We start from the raw sequence: 27,074 nt of genomic DNA on the forward strand, positions 1-27,074 counted from the left end.
GCTCTGGGCATTTAGGCTCAGCAGTTGCAGTTCATGGACTCTAGAGCTTGGACTAGGTAGGTAGCTGTGGCACACGGGCTTAGTTGCCCCTCAGCATTTGAATCTTCCTGGGCCAGGATCAAACCCACGTCCCCTTCATTGGCAGGCGGATTCTTAAATACTGGACCACTAGTGAAGTACGAAAATCCGTATTTTCAGAGGATTTAAGAATATATGTATCAATGCCTCGAGCAGATTTCCAGCAAAATTATAGTATTTTAAAGTCAGCACATTAGCTCAGAAAAGCCAGTACAAAGCAGAATCAGAAATTCAAATGCATTTCTGAGTCATTGCTCCCAGCATCTCAATTATAGTTAGTAGGAATTGCTTTGATTTACTCAGGTTTTTATTTAATATAGCAATTAAAATAAAGTGCTGTGTTTTCTGACTTTCTGGGCAGCTTTTGTTTTCACATTATCAGCCTGTCTTTTATCTCTGCACCCACTCTGTGAAGTCTTGTTATTGAGAAGTTTGATCACAGGTGGTGATGGACTCTACGGGGAAAGGACTAGATTGAGAAGGAAGTAGAAGTGGAGAGAGGGACTTCAGTTGGTTTTCCCCTCCCTTTGGTTTAAAATATAGAAGGATTTCTAGTATTCTAAGCATAGCACGAGAAAGAGCCAACATATATGGGAGATTATTAAATAGTACAAATTTTATTATAAACAACTTAATGTATATCCTTATTCTAAAATGTAGTCTTTTCCTCCCTGAAATCACAATAAAAAGAGAATTAATTGGAAAGTTTGGCAAAGTAAATAAGGTAGAGTCATAGAAAAGGTTTTTATTCTTGCATATAAATTTTTACATGTATATTTAAAAAGGATAATGTAGTTTTAAAAGAGAAAGGAAAAAAGAAAAAAATAAGGGCATTATAATTTTAAATTTAACTTTTTATTTTGGAATAATTATAAATTCACATGAAGCTGTTAAAAAAAAAAAATAGAGGGATGCCCTTTACGAATTCCTCCGATTATAATATCTTGCAAGACTATGTGTGCATTGAATTTTGATATAGAATACATCTCTCGGATCATCAAAAAAAGCAAGAGAGTTCCAGAAAAACATCTACTTCTGCTTTACTGACTATGCCAAAGCCTTTGACTGTGTAGATCACAACAAACTGTGGAAAATTCTTGAAGAGGTGGGAATACCAGACTACTTGACCTGCCTCCTGAGAAATCTGTATGCACGTCAAGAAGCAACAGTTAGAGATGGACGTAGAACAACAGACTGGTTCCAAATAGGGAAAGGTGTACATCAAGGCTGTATATTGTCACCTTGCACATTTAACTTACATATAGAGTACATCACGAGAAATGCTGGACTAGATCAAGCACAAGCTGGAATCAAGGTTGCCGGGAGAAACATCAATATGCAGATACGCAGATGGCACCACTCTTACGGCAGAGAGTGAAGAAGAACTAAAGAGCCTCTTGATGAAAAGTGAAAGAGGAGAGCAAAAAAGCTCAACATTCAGAAAACTAAGATCATGGCATCCAGTCCCATCACTTCATGGCAAACAGATGGGGAAACAGTGGAAACAGTGAGAGACTTTATTTTTCTGGGCTCCACAATCACTGCAGATGGTGATTGCAGCCATGAAATTAAAAGTCACTTGCTCTTGGGAAGAAAAGGTATGACCAACCTAGACAGCATATTAAAAAGCCGAGACATTACTTTGCCAACAAAGGTCCATCTAGTCAAAGCTATGGTTTTTCCAGTAGTCACCTATGGATGTAAGAGTTGGACCATAAAGAAAGCTGAGTGCTGAAGAACTGATGCTTTTGAACTGTGGTGTTAGAGAAGACTTTTGAGAGTCCCTTGGATTGCAAGGAGATCCAACCAGTCCATCCTAAAGGAAATCAGTCCTAAATATTCATTGGAAGGACTGATGCTGAAGCTGAAGCTCCAATACTTTGGCCACCTGATGTGAAGAACTGACTCATTGGAAAAGACTGATGCTGGGAAAGATTGAAGGCAGGAGGAGCAGGGGATGACAGACGATGAGATGGCTGGATGGCATCACTGACTCAATGGACTTGAGTTTGAGTAAACTCTGGGAGCTGGTGATGGACAAGGAGGCCTGGCGTGCTGCTCTCCATTGGGTTGCAAAGAGTCGGACACGACTGAGCGACTGCACTGAACTGAACTGAACTGAACTGAACTGATAGAACATATGAATGGAGTATGGTGATTGCTTGCATAAATAAGACATGTCTATAAAAAAATCAATATCTTGATTCTACTTATTTCAAGGCAATTTAATGGAAGAGATGAGGTTGATTTTTAAGAAAGTTATGGTTAGTGAACTAAGGTGGAATATGTTTGAGGCCTAGAATACAATCTTAAAAATTTGGAAGTTAACAGACACATGAAGAGTAGCTGGGAATTTCTATGAGACCAGAATTATCCTAATGTCAAAACCAAACAAGAAAAGAAAACTATGGTCCAGTATCTCTCATGAAGAGGGAAGCAAAAATCACCAACAAAATGTTAGCAAATCAAAGTTTAAAATGTATAAAAAGGATTATATATTATCACTGAGTGAGATTTATCCCAGGTATGCAGTAACAGTTCAATATTCAAAAATCAGTTAATATAATCCAACACATCAGTGGGCTTCCCTTGTGGCTCAACTGGTAAAGAATCCACCTGCAATATGGGAGACCTGGGTTCTATCCCTGGGATGGGAAGTTCCCCTGGAGAAGGGAAAGGTTACCTAGTCCAGTATTCTGGCCTAGAAAATTACATGGACTGTATAGTCCATGGGGTCTGGGGTCTCCGAGAGTTGGACATGACTGAGTGACTTTCACTATCACATCAGCAGATTTAAAAAGGAAAAAAAAAATATGATCATATGATAGATACAGAAAAAGCATTTGTCAAAATCCAATGTCAAAGAATTGATGTTTTGAATTGCGGTGTTGGAGAAGACTCTTGAGAGTCCCTTGGACTGCAAGGAGATCCAACCAGTCCATCCTAAAGGAAATCAGTCCTGAATGTTCATTGGAAGGACTGATGCTGAAGCTGAAACTCCAATACTTTGGCCACCTGATGAGAAGAACTGATTCATTGAAAGAGACCCAGATGTTGGGAAAGATTGAAGGCAGGAGAAGGGGATGATAGATGATGAGATGGTTGGAAGGCATCACCGACTTAATGGACTTGAGTTTGAGTAAACTCCAGGAATTGGTGATGGACAGGGAGGCCTGGCATGCTGCAATCCATGGGGTTGTAAAGAATCAGACATGACTGAGCAACTGAACTGATCTGAACTGAATGTCCATTTATGATTTTTAAAAACCTCTCAATAAACTAGGAATAGAGAGGTATTTCTTCAACTTGATAAAGAATATCTACAAAAAACCTACAGCTAACTTAATGGTGAGAAGCTTGAAGCATATTTACTAAGATCAGGTACAAGGCAAGAGACGTTCCCTCTTATCACACATTTTCCATGTTGTACTGGAAGTTGTAGCTAGGGCACTAAGAGAAAGGAAATACAGATTGGGAAGGAAGACATAAAACTGTCTTTGCTCATAGTCTATGCAGAAATACAAAATAATCAAGCAAAAATCCTCCTCGAACTAATAAGTGATTACAAGAAGATTGCAGGTTGCATGGTTAATAGACAAAAGTTAATTGCTTTTCTATATACCAGCAATGAACAAGTGGAATTTGAAATTAGAAACACAGCACCATTTCCATTAGCATTCTGCAAATGAAATATTTAGATATAAATCTAACAATATATGCACAAGACCTGTACAAGGAAAACTAAAAACTCTAGTGAGCAAAGTCAAAGAACTAAATAAGTGGAAAGACAGCCCATGTTTATGGACTGGAAGACTTGACATTATCAAGATGTCATTTCCTCCCAACTTGATCTATAGATTCAATGAAATCCTAATCAAAATTCCAACAGTTCTGTGGATATTTAAACTAATTTGAAAGTTTATATAGTTTATATGAAGAGACAAAAGACCCAGAATAGCCAACACAAGATTAAAAGAGAACAAAGTTGGAATACTGACACCATCTGACTTCAAGACTTACCATTAACCTACAGTAAATCAAGATAGTATGGTATTGGTAAAAGAACAGACAAATAGATTAATAGAAGAGCCCAGAAGTGGAGTCACACAAAGATAGTTAACTTATCTTGGACAATGGAATAAAGGAAATACAATGGAGCAAAGATGGTCTTCTCAACAAGTGGTGCTGAAACAACTGGACATCCACGTGTAAAGAAAGGAATCTAGACACAGAGTTTACCCTCTTCACAAATTTAACTTAAAATGGATCACAGAACTAAAAGTAAAATGCAAAACTAAGAAAAACACCTCACATAGAAAAAACTAGATGACTTTGAGTATAGCAATGACTTTTTAGGTACATCAACAAAGGCGTGATCCATGAAAGAAATAGTTGATAAGTTGGACTTTATTAAAATTAAAAAGCCATGAAAGAGCAGGAGAATGAGAAGACAAGCCATAGACTAGGAAAAATATTCTCACAAACTGTTAAAACTTAGTAACAGAAAAACAAGCAACCCACTAAAAAAAATGAGCCAAAATATTAATGGACACCTCACCAAAGAAGATCTCTGGATAACAAATAAGCATATGAAAAAATGCTTCACGTCATTTGTTACTGGGGAAATGCAAGTTAAAGCAATGAGACACCATTAGAATGGCCAAAATCCAGAATACCAATAATACTAAATGCTTGTGTAAATATGATGCAACAGCAACTCTCAATCATTGCTGGCAGAAATGCAAAATAGTACATTCATCTTGGGAGACAATTTGGTGGTTTCTTACAAAACTCAACATATTGTTACCATATGATCGCAAAATCATGTGTCTTGGTTTTCATCCAAGTGGACTCAAAACTCGTCCACACAAAACTGCACAATGTCGTTGTAGCAGCTTTATGCATAATTGTCAAAGCTTGGAAGCAACTACGATGCCCTTCAGTAGGTGACTGTATAAACAAACTGTGGGGCCTCCAACAATGGAATACTGTTCAGTCCTAAAAGAAAATGAGCTATCAAGCCATGAAAAGGTGAGAAGGAATCCTGAATACATATTACTAAGTGAAAGAAGTCAATCTGAAAAGACTGCATACTGTGTGATTACAACTGTGGGACATTCTGGGAAGAAGAGAGGATTTTTAGGGCAGTAAAGTGCTCTCCACAATACCACAATGACATGTCATTGCACATTTGTAAAATTCCGTGTGTGTGCACATGTGCTAAGTAGCTTCAGTTGTGTCAGAATCTGCAACACTGTAGACCATAGCCGATCAGGCTCCTCTGTCGACGGGACAACACTGAAAGTGAACCATCCTGTAAACTATGGACTTTGGGTGGTAATGATATATCAGTGTGCTAATATTCATCAGTTGTAACAAAACTAACACTGGTGTCAGAGTAACAAAACTAACACTCTAGTGGCGGATATTGGTGATGGGGAAAATTATATGTGGTGTCAGGCCAATACAGGAAATCTTCCCTCAACTTTGCTATGAAACAAAAGTGTTCAAAAAGAAAAAATGTCTTTAAAAAAAGAGTAGCTGGATAATATAAAAAAAAAAAAAAACAGGAGGGGAAAAAATTGCGTGGCTGCCTGTTCAAAATGAATGACTTACTTTTGGGAACAGTTAAAGTCTTTTAGTGGATGTCACAGCTAGAGAGGACAATTTTGACAGGAGTCCTTCTATGACATTTCAAAACTCATGACAAAAAATATTTGCTCACCTATGATTTCCTCTATTTGTTATGTAGGCAAAGTTTTAACAAATAGCTTTGAGAAGTCTAATTTATCTACCTATTGATCAATAAGGGCTTCCCTGGTGGCTATATATCGATCTATGAATGAAATATATAAATAAGATATATATATATATAAATGATATATATCGATCTATAAGTGATAACTGGGTATATTTTAATAATTATTAGATAAAATATTTCTGTCTTGGTTCTTTTATCTTGTTTTTCAGTGAATTATCATGATCATAATTCTGTTCTTTGTTCAGTGAGATTGGTAAAATTTTATTACATGTTACTGTCTAAAATCCTCTTAAGGAGAAGTGGGTATGTAAGAGCTGGGCTGGGTGGGGATTAGGGAGGAGGTTCAGACAGAACTAAGGTAATCTCAGGGTTTCCTTCGTGGCTCAGATGGTAAAGAATCTGCCCGCAATGCAGGAGACCTGGGTTCGATACCTGGAGAAGAAAATAGCTACCCACTCCAGTACTCTTATCTGGAGAATTCCATAGAGCAGCCTGGCAGGCTGCAGTCCATGGGTCACAAATGTCAGACATGACTGAGTGAAGAGTATGGTGGTGGTTTTGGAAGCGGAATCTCAGAGAATGCATCCAAGGAGCAAAACTAAAATTGAGAGACAGGCAGGCTGTCCAGCAGGTTTGCTACACAGCCACTGTGCTCTGTATAACTCCTGGGAGCACCTTTCATCTAAGGAGCCATCCAAGGGCTGCATATTGAGGTAGAATCCAGCTTTGAGAGGTCAAGGAAGACACCAGTTATGTCAAACCAGAAACCTCAGATGAGAGGGCAAACTTGAGAAGTTCCTAGAACATGTGCTGAAGCTGCAGTCCCTTTCGTATAGGACAGCAATGGACTCATTCTGGTGAGGAGGGAGTCCTTACAAATATGGCCACTTGGGACTTCCCTGGAGGTCCAGTGGTTAAGACTCCGTGGTTCCACTCCAAAGATTGGTTTGATCCCTAGTTGAGGAACTAGCATCCCACATGCCATGTAGCATGGCCAAAATAAATAGATACTTTTAAAAAAATACAGCAAACTCCAAAGGAAAATAAAAATCATTCATCAAACTAAAATGTAGTAAGTACAACTTAAAATGCGCAGGACAGCAGCTGGGCCATGACCATCTTTTTGCTGTGTGCGTGCTTAGTCACTCAGTCATGTCCGACTCTTTGTGACCCTACGGAGCCTGCCACTCTCCTCTGTCCACGGGATTCTCCAGCCAAGAATACTGGAGTGGGTTGCCATGCCCACCTCTGGGGGATCTTTCTGACCCAGGGACAGAATGCATGTCTCTTAGACCTCCTGCATTGGCATGCAGGTTCTTTACCACTAGCGCCACCTGGGAGGCCCACAGAGAGATTCCCATGGCATTGCCACATTTGAAAAGTATTTTTATTATCACCATGCATTTACATCCTTCTCCTCCCTGGCTCCTTTCAGAGATGATTTGATCTACTCTATGTTCTCTCCTTATGCATAAGCTTCTCTATCAGGATTGATGCCATAGTGTAAGCTATAGCAGCTTCACTCAGGTGGAGGACGGAAGCAGGAAGCTGAATTCCCCACGCCCCATGGTCCCTTCCCTCTCTTGCACTTTGAAAACAAAGGGCAAGTTAAGGATTTGTCTTAATTCCTTGTCTTTTGTACTCTCCTATTGCAGGCCTTCCCTTGCCCACTGTGGACCCTGAAGGGGAGGGTTTGGATAGGATGTCAGTACAGTGTGTCATTGGCCACATATGCCACACAGCACAATGGCCATCGCAACATCTAGACTTGCATGACAATACTGGTAGGCACCACTTTCCACTTGAGGGCTCTCCATCCAGAGAGAGCTTGATATTGTTCTCAAATGTATGCTCCTTCAATAAAGAAAATAAAATATTTCTCCATTTAAATTAGTACTTGTTATTTGTGGTTTAAAATAAAACATGTAAATAAACTCTTCAGGGGGAAAAGTTTCCATAAGGGTGTATATATTGGAGAATCCCAGGGATGGGGGAGCCTGGTGGGCTGCCGTCTATGGGGTCACATAGAGTTGGACATGACTGAAGTAACTTAGCAATAGCAATATATATATATGGTATGATTACAGTATCATGAAATATTTGGGTATGTTCATATATGTCTAGACAATAAACCAAAATATTTATAGTGCTTATTTTTAAGTGGTAAAGCTATACGTGTTTATTTTCTTCTATATCTTTTTTCAAATGAAAATTATTTTACAAAATTGCTGCCATAAAGAGTATCCTAATTCTAACAGGAAATCGCAACTGAGCTCTTATCACTACAGAATAATTTGTCCTTTTTTCATAAAATGCAAAAAGTCAAGTATAACTTCACACAATTAGAGCTGATATGAACAAATCCAAAATAAATACACATAACTTTCTTGTTACATAAATGAAAACAGACTAAATGTGTATTCAAATATATACACATAAATAGGATATCCCTGAAAGGGTAAAAAGAAGCTGCTAATGATGTTTGCCTCTAGAAAATGAAACTGAATAGCTGTAAGATGTTATTGTGTCTTTGAGATCTTTGGTATTTTTGTATTATGTGAATTTCACAAATTAAAAAAAGAAAGGGAGAACATGTATTTTAATTTATCTGACTACTCTTTTCAGTCACTTCTTGGTCCTTTCCTTACACATAAAACTGGTTCCCATTGTTGGGTTATTCCAGACAGTCATCTGTTCCCTGATTCATTCAGGCAAGTTCACTCAGACAAGTACAGGGCTTGTCTCAGTTTTCAACCTCCTTCTTCCAATTTTCACTCTTATAAACGGACTTGCTTCTTCTGGGGCTGAAAAGGCATGAATCAGCTGCATAGAGAGAAGACATGGAGGGAGTCCAACGTGGTGAAGAGTCTTCTCAGCAAGAGGAAAGACATCCATCAGATGACTTCCCAAAGTCCCTTCCAGCCTAACCTGTACATGTGAAATATTTATTTATGTTGCCTCTGGTTTAGCTAAGCGTGGTTTGCAGATCATTTCCAGAGTGACATGAAAACTATGTATTAATTTCTAAATTTTGACACTCAGTAATGGCAGGTGGCCTACATGCAAAGTCCGTGGTCTGGAAACAGGACACATAGAGTGAATGTCCAAGGAAAAGGTGGTGAAGTTAATGAATGGGTATTGTAAATGAACTACCTCAGCATGCATATAGATTTAGAATGATTTAGATTTAGATTCAGAATCCTCTGACTCCTTTGAATTCCTGAACCTGTGTTTTACTTAACCAAAGCTTAAAAGCATAATGAAGTGGGGAAAAGGTGGATCTGACATGAGAATTCTGAGAAACCTCCAACTGATTGCTATTATAACATTAGTGGAAAGGACATAGACTACTGGACTGAAGCTAATTCCACAAAGCGGAAGGCAGAGAGCACTGAAAGATAACTAAACATTGGGAAATGCCGGATGTGAAAAATCAACAAGCTATAAACAATCCAAGTAGAATGACAAAGGAAATATTAGTTAGAATTATGAGAATGGTAACTCAAAGTATTAAGAGTCAAAATTAAACAAGCCAAGTAAATAAACATTACATAACAGAAACATTTTATTTTACGTGGCCTGAAGCACCAAGTCTTAGCATTGCTCCTAAGAGTTACATAGGAAGCAAAAAAATAAGACAACAGAAGTGAAAAAGCAAGCACAAATTAACGAGCATACCCAGGTGTACAGCTCAGCAAAGGCATGTATACTGGTGGCACCAGTTTAATTCACCAGTGTAGCTGATGGTTTAAAAGTGAAGACATTCTAAATACATGTCTTATTCCATTTGATTCAAAAAAAGATGATTAATTCAAAGGAAGGCATTTTCTTGTATATGTAGTCTTTTTTGGGGGGGGTATTGATCATTAACTTATCAAGGGACAGAGCTTTGGTAAATTGTATTTATTTTAACACATGTTTCAGTCACACATGCTTTTATACATATTAAATACTTCAGAGTCAACTTAAAAAAGAGAAAGAAGTAAAGACAGAGAATATAGACAATTCTTTTAGGATCAAGAGAGAATTTTTGGTTGTAGTTTTTAAGATAGCTGATGACGGTGAGAAAAATCCATCCAATAGGCAGAGTAAAACCAATTACACAGGACAGAAAAAGGACACTGGCAGGACCAAAATTCAGGAGTAAGCTTGAGAGGATGAAATCCTGTGTAGTAGAGAGGTTCTCCTTGATTAGAAGCAGGATCCACCAGCCAGGTTATATGAGTGGAGATGCAGGTAGGTTTAGACTTGTCGGTGTGCACCTTCTTATTATGGCGATTTTCTCCATGAAATGATGGAAGAGGATGCTAACTGAGAGAAGAAAAAAGTGTTTGAGGTGTGAGGAGCAAGAAGAAGATATGAAAGAGTTCTTTCAGAGACATTACGGGGGCCCCACTTGAAGAAAATGGATATGAATTTTTAAAGAGATTGGTTCAGCTGCATGCGGTAAAGGTAGAAAGTATACAGACAATTGAGCTTCATTAAAGGCAGCTATTTTTCAGGCAAGTAAACGAAAGAGAGCAAGAAAAGGGAACTGAATTCATCTGCAAGGAGTGATTTTACAATGAAGGAGCCATGGAAATCAAACCAGGTGTGGGCTTGATGAACACGTGAATAGGCAGTGGTGAGCTCAGTAGCTGGCCCTGGCAGCACTGCTGGAGAAACTGCTCTAGAAATTGCTGGAAACAAGACCAGTGGGAGTGAGCTGAAAGAGAGGACATGAGGGTTAGAGAAAGGTAAGCTCGGAATCCTGATTCAGAAGGCGTGAAGTTACTGGTAGTGATGGTTGTAGGCTGTGCCCCTGGAGAGAGCGACTGAGATGGGGCTGAGGAAAGCTCATTGAATGTAATGAACAAGTCAAAGACCTGAGTGAGAGGCTGTGCCTGAACGTCGAAATTACTGAAAATGGATGGCAAAATTAGGTACAGAGAGAAATTATGGAGACAGTGTGTTAGGTATAAAATTTTCTGAAGAATAGGAGTAAGGACTGGACCATAAGGGAGGGTGGATATTTGATAGAGTCTGAGGCCACCTGAATTTAAAGATAAATATTTGAATAACTATGTAAATAAACATTGTATTAACAACCATGACGATCTGCCAGAATAGAGGTTGCATCAATGCAGCTAGCTTAAATTAAGTGAAAAACACACCAAAAATACTTTACTATATTTAGCAATGAATCGAGAGCAGCTTTTTATCATGATTGTAAATGTTATTCTTACTCTTACAGAATTACTAAGAAATTTCCAGATTCATAAAATTGTCTTCTAATATGAGAACTGCAAGAGGATTGAATCAGAATACCAATGAAGTGTTTGGAACAGGACCTGACAAATAGCAAGTACCTAATAAAAAGTCATGAAGGAGGAAGATGAAAGATGACTCCTGATCAAGGGAAAATGTTTTGCCTATTTGGCCTCTTTGCTTTATACATTGGCTTAAATTAAAAAAAAATAAACTTTTACATCAAAGGTCACCTTGATCTACACTGGTTTTCCCTGATTTTTAGACCAGATACTTTACCTGTCATTTCTGAGAAGAGTCTTTTGCTAAGAAATGTAAACTATTAGGGAAGAGATTTAATAACTGATGTTAGAACAACTGGCTTACCATGCTTTTATAATCGTGGGGTACATGTTAAGATGCCAAACCCAGAATCCACAAAGTTGGATATATCCGGCCACTTAAACATGGCAAAAACAAATGAATAAGCCTTAAAGAAGGTTTCGACTTTTTAACCTTAGTCAATGTTAGAAGGCAAAAGACAGACTGAGAAAATCAGCTGCCACATATAGATAAAAGGTTTTATAAAACAATAAGAAAAAGAAAAGCCATAATTTTTTTCAAAAGGGCAAAAGATATGGATACGAATAAGGATTAAAAAGAAGCAGCTCATGAATATATACTTGTCAGAAGAAACCAAAGGTACCTGGTCTTCACTGTTGTTTATAAACCAATAATGCTCAGCTGTAAAGATGACACAGCAGCATACCAGCTCAAGCAACGTATGTGGCAATGAAAATTAGAACACTGTCACCTTTTTGGCTTTAAGTTGGCAATTATCAAAATCCTAAGTATGCATATCTTTTGACCTAGCAATTCCACTCCTAAGAATTTATTCCAAGCAGATAAGGTGACAATACCCCAAATATGTGAGTTTCAGCATCAGTAATGGTAGAAAAACATTGAGAAGTGTTAGTGGTCATGAAAATAGATCCAACAGACTGCTGAGTGTAACGAGTATATTACAAAATAGCATGTGTGGTTTTGATTACATTTATCTATAAAATATATGTGTGTGTTTTGATATGCAAGTGTCCAAACTGATGTCTGAAAGGATGTTTCCAACCATGTAAATAGTGATTATCATTGAGTCATGGAATTCCTGATCATTTTTACATTCTGGTTTATGTTTTTTGTATATTGTTTGAATTGCATGTGAGGACCACTTACCACCCTAGTGATTTTACATATATGTAAAAGAAAATTCTTGTACCTTTATTCTAATTCCTTGAAAAGTTCTTGAATAAAGAGGAGGAGAAACATTAACTTAAAAACACCTCTAGTTTTGTCTTAGGCTAGTTCTACCTAAGAGAAAATTGTTACCTTACATTCAGGTTCATTTCTATGCTTCATTTTACTTAGCTAATAGGCATAATTCAATTGAGCTCTCAACATAGGGGAGGGAAAAACCCACAGTTTTCTCTTCTGAAAACTTGACCATCTTTAGATCAAATTAAGTGCTTTGTTCTTAAACTGCTTAAAAACTCAACCACTCAGAGTTAGCTGGCAGTTCCATGGGAATTCAAGAAAGAACACATCGAAATTTCAAAGTGGCAAAAACTGTGAATTTCCATTTCCCCATATCTTAGAATGCAGTTTCCCTGATGCTGGGTGTCCCTGTGCAGACAGAAGTCTGAGTCTGGTGATGACTTCTGCTGTCTTGAACCCAGGGCTTCAGGGGAAGGGCCCATTGCTCCTGCCATCGCAGTGGTAGAGGATAAGGATCCTTGGATACACTTGGGTTCTGTGATTTCCTGGTTCTGGTGATCCTATTTAGGATGGGGCTGGAGGGACCCTCAAAGTTGCATTTACCTGTTTATTTCTCAAGGGCTGAACCACTTCTCGAACGCACAGTTCTAGGTCATTGAGATAGTCCTTTTCCGTCTGTATCAGCTCCTTGATGATTTTCGCACGCTTTGCCATCATTCTCCGAATCTGATGCTCATCCTCCTGAGTTAGGGTCTCAGCCGTGGAACACCCAGCCTGTGGTGTCATCTTTTCTGTTAAATGAAAATGCGTATTAATACACCTGAGACATTCCGTTAGGATTTCTTGTTCCTTTGTTACAAACATCCATCACCGCAGAATTATTGATAGCAAGGAAGAAGGCTTAGGTGTCTTCACCTGTGTTCTTGGGAAGTGATGTGTGGATGTTCTCCCTCAGGCTGGAATGCTGTGAAACTGTGAGCAGGAGTGGGGTTTAAGAATGAATATTTCTAACAAGTCAGTTAAAAAATACTTGACATGTCTTGTCTTTAACATACCCCATTGCTATTATAGTAGGTTATAAACCTGATCTTCAACTAGAGGTAAAAATGTATAAAATCATACTATGGAACTTCTCGACACATTTGCTTCTAAATCAAGGGAAGATTTTTTTTAATTTGTAAATTGAATACTTTCCAATTTTGTATCTATTAAAAATAATTGTCCCTCATTCTCAGTAGGTGGTATGCAAATCTCTATAATACGGAAAACAATTACATGTGATTGAGATTTGTCTTTCAGTTCACAATCAGAATCCATGAGGAGTGAGACAGTGATAGATTAAATAAATTTCAACCAAGATTTCTTATGCCTCATCTTCAATACTATGCAAATCTTGTTATTGCAAAATTTTTGAACTGCCAAATGGAAATATTTGTTAAAAAAATCACAGTGCTCAGAAGATGTTGAAATAAGTGGGAAGCCTCACATGTATCCAGGGTTTTATAGAAGGTATAATGTGAGCAAGCTAAATATCTTCAAGGATGAGTTTCCCACAGTGATGTAAAATTTTGCAAGCCACAAACTAGGTCACAGATGGAATCAAAGTAGTGATAGATAGTGGGGCAGCAAGTATGTGTGTCTGTAAATGAATTCACTTCCGACTTGAAGTCATTACAAACTTAATGTTCATCATAGTCTCTGTAGTTGCAGAAGTAACTTTATTTCCTTTAAAACCAATATGATTCTAGTAACTGATAAGTAAGACATCTTTAGGGTTTTGCAGGTGGCATTAGTGGTAAAGAACCTGCCTCCCAGTGCAGGAAACTTAAAGAGATATGGGTTTGATCCTTGGGTGGGGAAGATTCCTCGGAGGAGGGCATGGCAACCCATTCCAGTGTTCTTTGCCTGGAGAACCCCATGGACAGAGGAGCCTAGTGGGCTATGGTCCATAGAGCTGCAGGATCTTCTCTTTGCTGACTCCAGAAAGAGCCAAGAAAACCGAAGAAATGTAATAGCAGAACTAATGATTCCATGTAAAGAGAGGCTGCCCCAAGAATGTGAAGAGCCACAAGAAGTATCGAGCACTCCTCTCTCTCTTGCTCAGTAATTTCAGGAGTCCAGGCAGAGGCTGGAATGATGCCGTGAAGGTAATTCCATCATTATTTGAAAGGTGTACTAGTTTGGTTTTTGGACAATCCTGACTTGAAGGTGAATATGCTTCTGGGTCATTTGCCTGGAAACTATTCTTCCTTCATCAGGAAAGAAGGATTTGACAAATACCATCTAAGAGCACATGGTTTTACAAAGCTTGGGCCATTCAGTGCTAGATAAATAATCTACATCAGTTATTGAATGAGACAATCATGGAAAGAGCTTTCATATCTTGAAGCAAATGTTGATAATTTGGGGGTGCTTCATAATTTATAGTACTCTTATTGGAAGGTATAAAAAGCTTGTCTTTCAGCACTCCAGATTTGAAGGAAAAGTTATAGTGAGATGTCAGTATTGTGAACTATATGGGATATAAAAGAGGAGAGCAGGTAAGGAGGTGAGGAGATATGTAGTGAGCAGATTGTATTTATAAACTGACCTTGTGACCTTTGTGAGCCTCCTTTTGACTGCTCCTTTTAAAAGCTGAGGGGTTTGGAGTCAAAGAGCAAAGGGGAATAATGGGGGTTGAAATAATCTGTCGGTTTTGGGGGGCTAGCAAAGAGAAGGGAGTCTTTTCTAATTTTTGGCCAAGAAATATTCTAAAAATACATTGTCAGGTTCTTGTTAGTTCTCAATTCTGGAACTCAATTACTTCATGAATTTAATTTACTTTACCAATTTCTCCAGTTGCTGCACTTTAAATGTACAATCCTAGATTTATTAATTAAAATTATATGTTCTAATCCTACACAGTATCTTGTTCAAAACCAAGTTAGAAGGTCACAGTGGTGGAAATAGTGTTAGTCAAGATATTTAACTTCAGAAACTTTTCTGTTCAGGTATAAAAACCTTCTTAGAGAATTCAGAGTGGCGTGATCTTGTGAGCTATCTTGTTTGCTCTTTTGACTCAAGTTTATTGTGGGAACAAAGACTTACATCATTTTCCTATCTAGTCTCTAAATACATTCTACATTCTGCATTTCTTAAACCAACAAACTCTTCATGATACACTGTGAGCACAGCTTTGTTGTTATAAGGTCCTTCTTGACCTTTAAAACTTTTATCTTTTAATTATACACTGTTTTTACATATATTGTGTTTTTATATAAAACTATTTGTAACACATGAATACAACCAACATAGATTACCAAGTCAGCAGTCAGCTATAATAATCTTTTATTTCTAGATAAAGCCACAGAAGAGCTGAATATTTAGGAAAGAAGGAAAAATAAAACTTCCAAAATGACTATTTTCCAGGAGCTAGCATGAACTAAAAGATTGTGCCAAAACTAAAGGGAAATGGAAGCTAAAAGAACATTTAGATAGTCTTGAAACTTAAGTGGTGGTCCAGTGGTTAGGACTGTTACCTTCCAGCACAGGGATTACAGGCTCAATCTCTGCTTAGGGAGTTGGGATCCTGCATGTTTCATGATGAAAGACGAAAACATAAAATAATAGAAGCAATATTGTAGCAAATTCAATAAAGACTTTAAAAATGGCCAACAGCAAAAAACAAAACAAAAAACCAGAATACTGCTACCATGCATGGAAACTGTAACATGTAACTGATCCTCAACTCCAGCCTCTTTCTTTCACCCTCAAGTTTTATTTTTCCAGCAGTGATGATGAATTTTCACTATTCTAGCCACAAATTTCATGAGGAACATATGTGGAAATTCTTGGCCAAGGAAGTTTATGTAAAAGGATTTTGCAGCAGTTTGGGGAAAGGATAATCAGACTTAAGATCAGCTTTGCCACTAAGAAAACTTGGCGGATAAAAAAAATAGTTAACCTTACAGAGCCTCAGTTTCTTCATCTGTAAACTAGGAACAAAAACCATCACATTAAATGAGCAATGGTATATGGATGTTCCATAGGGTCTTTGCTGCTGCTGCTGCTAAGTCGCTTCAGTCACGTCCGACTCTGTGCGACCCCATAGACGGCAGCCCACTGGGCTCCCCTGTCCCTGGGATTCTCCAGGCAAGAACACTGGAGTGAGTTGCCATTTCCTTCTCCAATGCATGAAAGTGAAAAGAGAAAGTGAAGTCACTCAGTCGTGTCCAACCCTCAGCGACCCCATGGACTGCAGCCTTCCAGGCTCCTCCGTCCATGGGATTTTCCAGGCAAGAGCACTGGAGTGGGGTGCCATTGCCTAAAACCATATAAATGTTAGTTATTTCCAGACGCGGGAATAATAGGCTTCCTTTTTCTCTACTCTTGACCTTTTCCACCACCTAGGGCAAATAATGATCTTATTATTTTATAGTTATTAACTTGTCAAGAAAAATGTATGACTTGAAATGGGTGGACAGCTGTGTTCAGATGGGAGAGAAGGAGAAATAGGGGCATGGCTCACGGAGGAAAATGAGACTAGACCTGACGTTTGGAATCCTGGGTAGCTTTCTTAGGCTAGCTGTATGCGTGGAGAGGGATGAAAAATCCCCCAAAGGTTGCTTGTTTGGGGCGTGGTTGAGGAGGTTGATGACAGTCTTCACTGATAGCCCATGTTTTGCTTAGAGTTTGTGTGTGCTCTTTCTGCTTTGCTATTGCTGTTGCTATTGCTGCTGCTGCTCTTATTGGGGTGATTTGAAGGAGAGGTAATTAGTTTTTTCAAGCTATAAAATTATATTTTTGAGGTTAAGTGCCTAGACTTTGTGCCAGACTTCCTGGGTTCAAATTCCACCTCTAACATTAGATCTGTGACCTTGAACAAGTTATTTAACTCTCTGTGCACCAGTCTCCTCATCTGTAAGTTAAGTGATTGTGAAGATGAAATGATTTAATGTTTGTTAAATACAATAGTGTCTTTAAGAATAGTAGATACTCTGTTAATGTTTGCTATTATTATTAGAGGCAATTCCTGTTTATTAGCTCTAACAGTTTTCCCTGTATTTTTAGCTGTATTCTAATTTAGTGCGTAACCTTCTCAAAATATTTTCATGCACATGTAAATGTACATACAGAAGTTATAATAGATATTTTTGGTGAGCATATTATATGTGTATATATATGTATATATACATGTACATACATATATCTTTATTCTTTACAATAACAGTATGATCATCAGACACTGCCATTTATTTGCCTGAGCAATATTCATTCTCCCATTTAGAAAAAAATAAATTGAACTCTGAATAGATAAAAATGTTTACTTTTTAGATTCTTTTTCAAACTATGTCTCATTTATGGCAAATAAGATGTTAAGCAGAAATCTCTGAGAGGGGTTTCAGGAGTTTTTAAAAAGCAAATTTGGCTGGGATTCTGCTTCTTTCATCCTTCACCCCTTATGGTTCTTGCCTTCTTTTTATTGTCTGGAATGTGAATGCGAATCCTGGAGGGGCAGCAGGCAGGATGGAACATGAAGTACTAGTCACAAAGATTAAATCTATATACAATGGACAGCAGTGTGTGGAAAGATGTGAAGTATCTCTTTACTCCTAGACTTCTTGTATGAGACACATAAATATCCACGTGTTAGGCCACATTTTTTTCTGTTCTTTTTAGGAAAGTTTATTCCTATGAGATAGATATTTTGGTCTCTAGAAATTCGAGTGCTGCAAATAATGCAACCTACAGTGTGAAACTGGCCAGGTGGGGAGGAAGGCTATCAGGAGGACATTTGTAGTCTGCAGATTTGGTTACCATTAAAATCCAGTGGCAAAGTATTTGGTAAATCTATATTTCTGCATACCAAGACATATAATTAGAGAATTGGTAGAAAATCAAAATGTTAGCATGTTTTGGTTCTTCCTTTCACTTTCAACGAAAGCTTACCAATGAGATATGAACTCAGACCACAGCTAGCCAATCTACAAGAGCAGATGGAAGAAAACACCCAAAAAAGATATTCTGCTGGTGGCCTATAATTTAAATAGCCCGAAAGTCCCAAAATTGATTGAAAATGCCAACCACTGCCATTCTTAAAGGAAAGCCCAGGAAACAGCTTTAGCAGATGAGAGTGATGCCTCAGGGCTTTTTTCTTCCATGAAGAGTACTCTGCCATTACAGAGAGGGGAAGCATACCAGCCTGGATAAATTTTAATGGTGTCTGAGAGACTGCCAGAGGCCATCAGGCTAGGGAAACTCTATTAATGCCAGATCCCACCTTCTTGGGCCTAATCCCTGAGTCTGACTCATGGTTCTCTGCTAATAGCCTGCTGTCCTTCTGAATGGAGAGACGTCTGGGCTTTGGAAAGTATCTCTGGCCATTAGCGGTCCTGACTTACCTCTTAATTATTAATATACTTTCTCCTGGTTTCTATAATCTGGATTTTTGCTCACTGTAATAGGCAGAAAATGGTCTTTCAAGGATGTCCACATCCTAGTCCTCAGAACTTGTGAGTATGCTACCTCACCAGGCAAAGGAGGCTTTGCTGATGTGACTGAGGTTACAGACTCTGAGATGGGGAAGTTATCCTGGATTATCCTGGTGGACCCAATCTAATCACATTCACCAGTCAAAGAAGAAGAGAGCAGAGGATAGGTGAAGACTGTGAGGGACTTAACTCACTATTGCTGGTTTTTGAAGAGAGAGGAAGAGGGCCTAAGGGCCAAGGAACGTGAGTGGCCTTCGGAAGGTGAGAACAGGCTGGCAGGAAATAGGTACCGACAACGTAAAGAGCGAGGACTGGCTTTCCCTCTCAAAGCTCCAGAGAGGAGCATGGCTCTATTCACACCTTGCTTTCAGCTGTGAGACTAGTAAGCGGAGACTCTGGACTTCTAACCTGCAGAAGCTGAGACAATGTGTTTGTGTTAAACTACTATATTTGTGGTGATTTGTTACAGGGGGGATAGGAAACCAGAATCCCTAAATAATCTGACCCCTGAGAGATCAGTCTGTGTTTAGACTGCCCTTTGAAGAACATTGAACTACACGTTGTAAGTTTCCTTCCAATTTTCCATGTTTATCACTGAATCTTCCTGAGCTACTTGTCCAAGATTGCCTGCATCACAGTAGCTTGAGCTTTGATAATGAAATAGACATGAGATTGTCAGTTAGATGTTTTCTGTCAATACAGTTTTTCATTTTTGTTTAGTGTCTTGGTTTCCAATATAGGCCATAAAAACCACCCTCAGACGATAGGTACAGAATTGGGCAGAAATTTTCTATTCGAGAGACATCAACAATAAAGCAGATAGTCCCTGCGATCTGATGAATTATTGTCTTGAATTCACTTTAATGGTTTCCCAGAACAACCACACAACGGCCCCAGTGGCACTTGCTACTGTGGCAGTGGCTTTGAAGGTTTCAGCGATGACAGCAGGAAAGAGAAGGAATGAACAACTATAGAGGAAAGGCATGCCACTTCAGGCATATTCCTCAGATCGTGAAAAAGGAATCCCAACTTGTTGGTAGAGGCGCAGAGAGTTTACAAAACAACAGGTAAAACATTTAAAACTATTTAAATGAATGAATAAGCCTTCAAAAATGGTTACGAAGTCCTCTGAGGTCTGGAGTAGACTTGAAGCTCAGACCAGGGAATTAAGTTTGGAGGCTGCAACTACCAGTTACCCTGGAGACATCTACAAATACTAGTGTCCTGGGAAGATGGGAGCTCTGTTCACAATAAGGAGACAGGGCGTGGATCAGGGCGAGGCCTCTGGGCAGCAGGGGGAGCCTGATTAGACAAACAGCATAAAACCAGGAACAGAAAGGAAATACACCCAAGGAAAGGTGAACGGGTTCAATACAAATAATGCTCCAGAGGGAGAGACAGCAGTGAAAATTGTCTTGTCCATGGCTCTGGGTAATGATAGAAAAAAAGCAGGGGCAGGAAGGAATGTTCCCTAATAGTTCCAGAACAGTAATTGGCTCTCATGCGGGTTTGGGGCCTGGATTCAATGAATGTTTAACAAATGATTAAGGGCCTATTATAAGCCTGAAAGTGTTCCAGCAGTTGAGGATACAGTAATTTTAAAAATATGTTTTAAAAAATCCCTTTTCTCATGGAGATAAATTTTAGTGGAGGAAGAAGAATATAAGTAAGTTATTCAGTATATAAAAGGTAGTAAGTGGTATGGAGGAAAATACAGCCATAAGAGAAGTATTCAAAAGGTATGAAATTTTAAATAAGACACAGGGAAGTTCTCAAATTAAGCAAAGACTTGAAAGGGGACAAAGAGTAATGCATGTATCTGACTCCTTCCTGGTCCTTGATCAGGGCACACTCTCACCTTAAAACCTTCCACTGGTTGGTTCCTTTGCTAAAAACTGTGTACCCTAGATACATGAATAACTGAAGTGGGTAGATGCCTGAGAGGAAGTAGGAGATACCAGAGGACAGGGCAATTTTAAAAGTATTTTAAACTTCTAAGCATCTTTGTAGGGTTGCAGAAAATGTAAAGACATTGATGTAATTTAGATATTTTTCAATTAAGAATACCTGTCAAAATTTTGAGGCCAACCATTAAAATAATTAAAATACTATGTAAAGACACATTACCAACAAAGGGATAGCAATTAGACTCGTAGCTGCCTTTACCTCAGCATTGCCACAAGCCATGATATAGAAGAGTAATGCCTTTAGAGAGCTGAGAGAAAAATGACTGAAATAACTGTCGGCCTGCCTAGCAAAACCTTCTCAAAAATGATGGTAAAATAAGCACATTTTAGAAAAATAAGATCTTAGTTTACCACCAAAAGAGCCTCATTAAAAGTAATTCTAGAAGACATACCTTGCCCGGAAGGCTGGGAGCTTTCCAGGTGGCGTTAGTGTTACAGAACTTGCCTGTCGATGCAGGAGACATAAGAGATGTGGGTTGGATCCCTGGGTCAGGAAGATCCCCTGGAGGAGGGCATGGAAACCCACTCCAGGATTGCCTGGAGAATCCCATGGACCGAGGAGCCTGGCGGGCTACAGTCTCTGGGGTCGCAAAGAGTCAGACGTGATAAAGTGACTTAGCATGCATGCACACAGCCCTGAGCCACCGGAGAAGCCCACTGAGAGGGCATGAGCCGCCGGAGAAGCCCACTGAGAGGGCAGATGGTCCCAAAGGGGAGAAGGAAGTGCAAAAAAGAATAGGATAGAAATAGGGAAAGATAACTTATATGGAATGTTAATCTAGAAAGAAGGAATCTGAATAGGTGGAGAGGTTATGTTAGAACAGTAACCAATGAAACGGATAAAATTATCTTATCTTTCTAGTTCTGAAATGTTTAATTGCCTTTTATGTTTTACACATTGTAAAAAGGAGCATGCCTAAACATATTATAGAGAAAATTTTAAACTCTAAGTATAAAGAGAAACTCTTATAAGATTCCTGAGAGAAAAAAATTCAAGTGAGAGTAGGACTTGAATTAAATTTCATGTATGTAACACTGGATGCTAGAATTCACTAGAATCAGGTATAAAGAATTCTGAGAAGAAAAGATTTTGATTTTTTCCCCCTTGTTATATATTATTTATGTGAAAGGGCCACTACTTTCAAGTACAGGAGAATCTGGCAAATAGCCACCCTTGTAATCTCTCTGAAAACATTACTTTAGTAAGAGTACCAGTTAAGTGGAGATAGGACCCAAACATCTCAGTAGAGCAGAGATGAAACAAGAGAGACTTCTTGTAGAGACTCACTATCTCCAAACTCCCAACAAAAACATTCAACATTCTAACAGGATACTGCTAGAAAGTTTAGCAGTATCAGTACTTTGAGGCTAGGAGTTCTCTGGAGAGAGAAGAGATGGGCAAAAATGCTCACTCTTGTGTCTAGAGAGAAAACAAGGCCTTGGAGGGGTTTGGATCAGAGACCAGAGGCCTACAGCTCCTGCTGCTGCCCAAGAGGGTCTGATATAAGTCCAGAAAGGAACCTAAGGTGAGCAAATAGAGCTGGTATTTTATCAAGGCAGAACTAATGCGAGAGATAAAAGAGAACATCAGTAAGTATGAGGGTAATGAGACTGGAACAGATGCAAATAGAACAGACACACCTTATGAGTATATTAAACTTTTTCTCAAAATTTAACATTATAGTAACTTCAAAAAGAAAGAAAAGAGTTTCAATGTCAGAAGCAAGTCATGTTTCAAAGTACAAAATGGTTTGGATTTGGAAGACAAGACAATTTAAACAAAAGGGACCTTTTCCTCTTCAAAAAGAAAAAAAAAAAAGCTTTACAGAAGTTTAAAAAAATCACATAGAAAGGAAAGCTTATAAAAACGAGAACCTGATGTATAAACAGCATAACTGTTTCAAATATTATACTGGTGCTGGAATGACCTTCAGAGTTACTATATCCTTGTATCTCGCAGGAGCTTGGCCTGTACATCATGTACATCACACATAACTAGCTTGGCTTCTTTCTATCATGATCCATATGTGTGCTGCATCAGATTTCCTGACAAAAATGTTATTTCAAGGTAATGTGTATAATAAAATGTTCTCTTGGTGTCACAACAATATTATTTCTCCTTTGACAGTATCATTAGAATGATACCCACATTGATTAATACTCATCTGCCAATTCAAATAGAAACATATGTTGTGGATAAAAGCAGTCACACACACGTTCTCCCTCTTATAAAATATGAAGACTAAAGTGACTTCTGGGTGAAACTCAATATAAAACAACAAAAATATTACTGAAGAAGTAGGGGATAATCTTAAGACTCATTTCTTATTTCAATAATTTCAATAATAATATTTTCCTCTTATACAAAAATATATTCTTTTTTCCCCTATCATTGCAGTAAATATAGGTAACATAAAATTCACCATGTTAGCCATTTTTTTCAAGGACATAGTTCAGCAACATTAAGTGCATTAAGATTATTGTATAACCATCACCACCATTCTTCTCCAGAATTTTGTCATCTTCTCAAAGGGAAACCCACATCCATTAAACAATAACTCCCCGTTTTCTCCTCCCCCAGCCTATGACAACCACCATTCTACTTTTTGTCCAATGAATTTGGCTACTGTAGGTCCGTCATATAAGCGGACTCGTAGAACTTTTTTTATGAATGGGTTATTTCACTTAGCATGTTTTCAAGTTCATCTATATATAGCAGATGTCAGAATGTCCTTCCTTTCTTTAGGCAAGAATATCAAATGGAAAAACGTCACTCTCTTCAACAAGTAGTGCTGGGAAAGTTCAACAGTCGCATGTAAATCAATGAAGTTAGAACACATCCTCACACCATGCCCCAAAATAAACTTAAGATGGCTTAAAGACTTAAATATAAGACAAGACATTCTAAAACTCGAAAAGAGAACACAGGCAAAACATTCTCTGACAAATCATACCAATGTTTTCTTAGGGTAGTCTCCCAAGGCAATAGAAGCAAAAACAAAAGATAAATGAGAACTAATCAAACCTATAAGCTTTTGCATAGCAAAGGAAAACCATTAAAAAATTTTGAAAGATAACCTACAGAATGGGAGAAAATATTAGCAAACAATGAGACAGACAAGGGCTTAGTATGCGATCAGCTCCAAAATATACAATCAGCTCATACAACTCAAAAAAAAAAACTGTCAGAAAATGGGCAGAAGACCTTAATAGACATTTCTCCAAAGAAGACATACAGATGGCCAGTAGGCATATGGAAAAATTGCTCAACTTTGCTAATTATTAGAGAAATGCAAATCAAAGCTACAATGAATACTACCTCTCACCAGTCACAATGACCATCATTAAAAAGTCTACAAATAACAAATGCTGAAGAAAGTGTGGAGAAAAGGAAACTCTCCTGCACTGTGGGTGGAAATGTAAGCTGGTACAGCCACTGTGGAAAACAGTATGGAGGTGCCTCTGAAAACTAAAAATAGAATTTCCATATGATCCAGCAATCCCACTCCCGTGAATATACCTGGACAGATCTATAAACCAAAAAGATACACACACCCCTATGTCCATAGCAGCACTATTCACAATAGCCAAAACATGGAAACAAACTAAATGTCCACTGACAGATGAATGGATACAGAAAATGTGATACATATATATAATGGAGCACTGCCGCCGCTGCTGCTGCTAAGTCGCTTCAGTTGTGTCCGACTCTGTGCGACCCCATAGATGGCAGGCCACCAGGCTCCCCCGTCCCTGAGATTCTCCAGGCAAAAACACTGGAGTGGGTTGCCAGTTCCTTCTCCAATGCATGAAAGTGAAAAGTGAAAATGAGGTCATTCAGTCGTGTCTGACTCCTAGCGACCCCATGGACTGCAGCCTACCAGGCTCCTCCGTCCATGGGATTTTCCAGGCAAGAGTACTGGAGTGGGGTGCCATAGCTTTCTCTGAATGGAGCACTACTCAGCCATTAAAAATGAAATAATGCCATTTGCAGCAACATGAATGCAAGTAGAAATAATCATACTAAGTGAAGTATGTCAGAAAGAGAAAGACAAACACCATGTGATATCACTTATATGTGGTACCTAAAATATGTCATGAATGAACATATCTACAAAGCAGAAATAGACTCACAGACGTAGACAACAGATTCGCAGTTGCCAAGAGGGTGTGGAGGAGATGGATGGACTGGGAGTTTGGAGTTGGTAGATGCGAACTATTCCATTTAGAATGCATATACAACAAGGTCCCAATGTACAGCCCAGGAAACTGTATACTATATACTGTATACTATACTATGATAACTGTAATGGAAAAGAATAATAAAAAAGAACATATATGTGTATAATTGAGTCACTTTGATATACTTCAGAGGCTGCCATAATATTGTAAACCAAATATACTTCAATTTTAAAAATAATTTTCTTTCTTTTTAAGGTCAAATAATATTCCACTATAAGTATAGAGCATATTTTGTTCATATAATAGAAGTTGTTCAGTCACTCAGTTGTGTCTGACTCTTTGTGACCCCATGGACACTATCCTTCACTATCTCCTTGAGTTTACTCACATTCATGTCCATTGAGTTGATGATGCTATCCAACCGTCTCATCCTGTTGCTCCCTTCTCCTCTTGCCCTCAGTCTTTCCCAGCACCAGTATATTTTCTTAAAGAATATTTTTGGTAGTAAAGCATTATACACTGTGACTGCAATTATACTAATTATATTGTGATCACCTATAAGAGCAACAGTTATCAAGTACCTGTTCTATACCAATGAAAAATATATATTTTATCTATATATAGATATCTATATACCTAGATCTGTATCTATAATCTTCCTCACAACGCTGTGAATGGAATATCACACTAATTTTTCAAATGAGGAAAGTGAATGCAGGGCCTCACAGAGTATGCAGAAGTGATGGGATTCAAACCAGGCACGCTTAACTCTGAAGCCCAGGCTCTCTTCCCTCCTTAACCAGTCTTCTTGCGCTGTGATCAGGGTATGCTGTGTTATATGCAATAAAATTGTGCTGGACAGGCAGACACACAGTTCAGTTCTGACTCTGCCACCCACTAGCTGTGTGACCTTGGCCAAGTCATTTGGACTCACTGAATCGCTTCCTCTGTAGAGGAAGAATAAACAATCATGATAGCGGTGATAATGGACATGCATGCTGAGTCACTTAGTTGTGTCCGACTCTTTGCAACACCATGGACTGCGGCCCGCCAGGATCTTCTGTCCATGGGATTCTCCAGGCAAGAATACTGGAGTGGGTTGCCATGTCCTACTTCAGAGGATCTTCCCAACCCAGGGTTCCAACCTATGTCCCCTGCAGCTCCTGTATTGCAGGCAGATTCTTTACCAGGAAGCCACCGGAAAGCCCCCAGTAATGATAATAAAACATAACATTTCTGAGTACAGTCAGTGCTCTGTATCTGTGGGTTCTGAATCCATGGATTCAACCAACCAAGGATTGAGAAAATTTTTTTTTTAATTCCAGAAAGTTTCAAAAGGCAACTTGAACTTGCTGAGTGCCCAGCAACTATTTACACGCCATCAACAATGTGTTAGGTATTATGAGTAATCTAAAGATGATTTATGGAGAAGGCAATGGCACCCCACTCCAGTACGTTTGCCTGGAAAATCCCATGGATAGAGAGCCCTGGTAGGCTGCAGTCCATGGGATCGCTAGGAGTTGGACATGACTGAGCGACTTCACTTTCACTTTTTATTTTCATGCATTGGAGAAGGAAATGGCAACCCACTCCAGTATTCTTGCCTGGAGAATCCCAGGGACAGAGAAGCCTGGTGGGCTGGCATCTATGGGGTCACACAGAGTCGGACATGACTCAAGCGACTTAGCAGGAAAGATGATTTAACATATACTGGAGGATGTGTAAATATTACGCCATTTTATATGAGGGACTTGCACATCTGTGGAGTTTGGTATCTGTGTGGGTCCTGGAACCAATTTCCCATAGATTCCAAGGGATGGTTACTCACTTTGTGCTAAATACTGAGCCTGTTCTGAATTAGCTCTTCAATCCTTACAAAAATACTACATAATGGATTTTTTTAAGTTCCATGAATATTTATTGAGTCTCTATTAACCAGACATTTTTCCAGGGGATGGGGTCTCACATTAGTAAACAGAAAAGAAGAGAAGGGGAAAAAGCTGGTGTTTACTATGGAAGTTGTTTTCTATTTCAACTATTCTATACAATGTCTCATCTTATTTGTTAGCAAATCATGAAGGTTTATTAGTAAATCATGAAGGATTTAGACCACCTATGTTA

The 27,074-nt window shown here is 38.6% G+C and overlaps 1 protein-coding gene across 1 annotated transcript in view; it reads right to left on the bottom strand.

Annotated features, from left to right (window-relative positions):
* ARHGEF38 (Rho guanine nucleotide exchange factor 38) overlaps positions 1–27,074 on the bottom strand; it is a 149,241-nt gene that overhangs the window by 90,595 nt on the left and 31,572 nt on the right. Inside the window, exon 2 of the mRNA XM_004009653.6 lies at positions 12,938–13,125. Within this exon, the coding sequence (XP_004009702.2) occupies positions 12,938–13,125 (188 nt within the window). The remainder of the gene's footprint in view (positions 1–12,937; positions 13,126–27,074) is intronic.

The sequence above is a fragment of the Ovis aries genome, chromosome 6 (assembly GCF_016772045.2).
Source record: "Ovis aries strain OAR_USU_Benz2616 breed Rambouillet chromosome 6, ARS-UI_Ramb_v3.0, whole genome shotgun sequence".
Taxonomy (NCBI): Eukaryota; Metazoa; Chordata; class Mammalia; order Artiodactyla; family Bovidae; genus Ovis; species Ovis aries.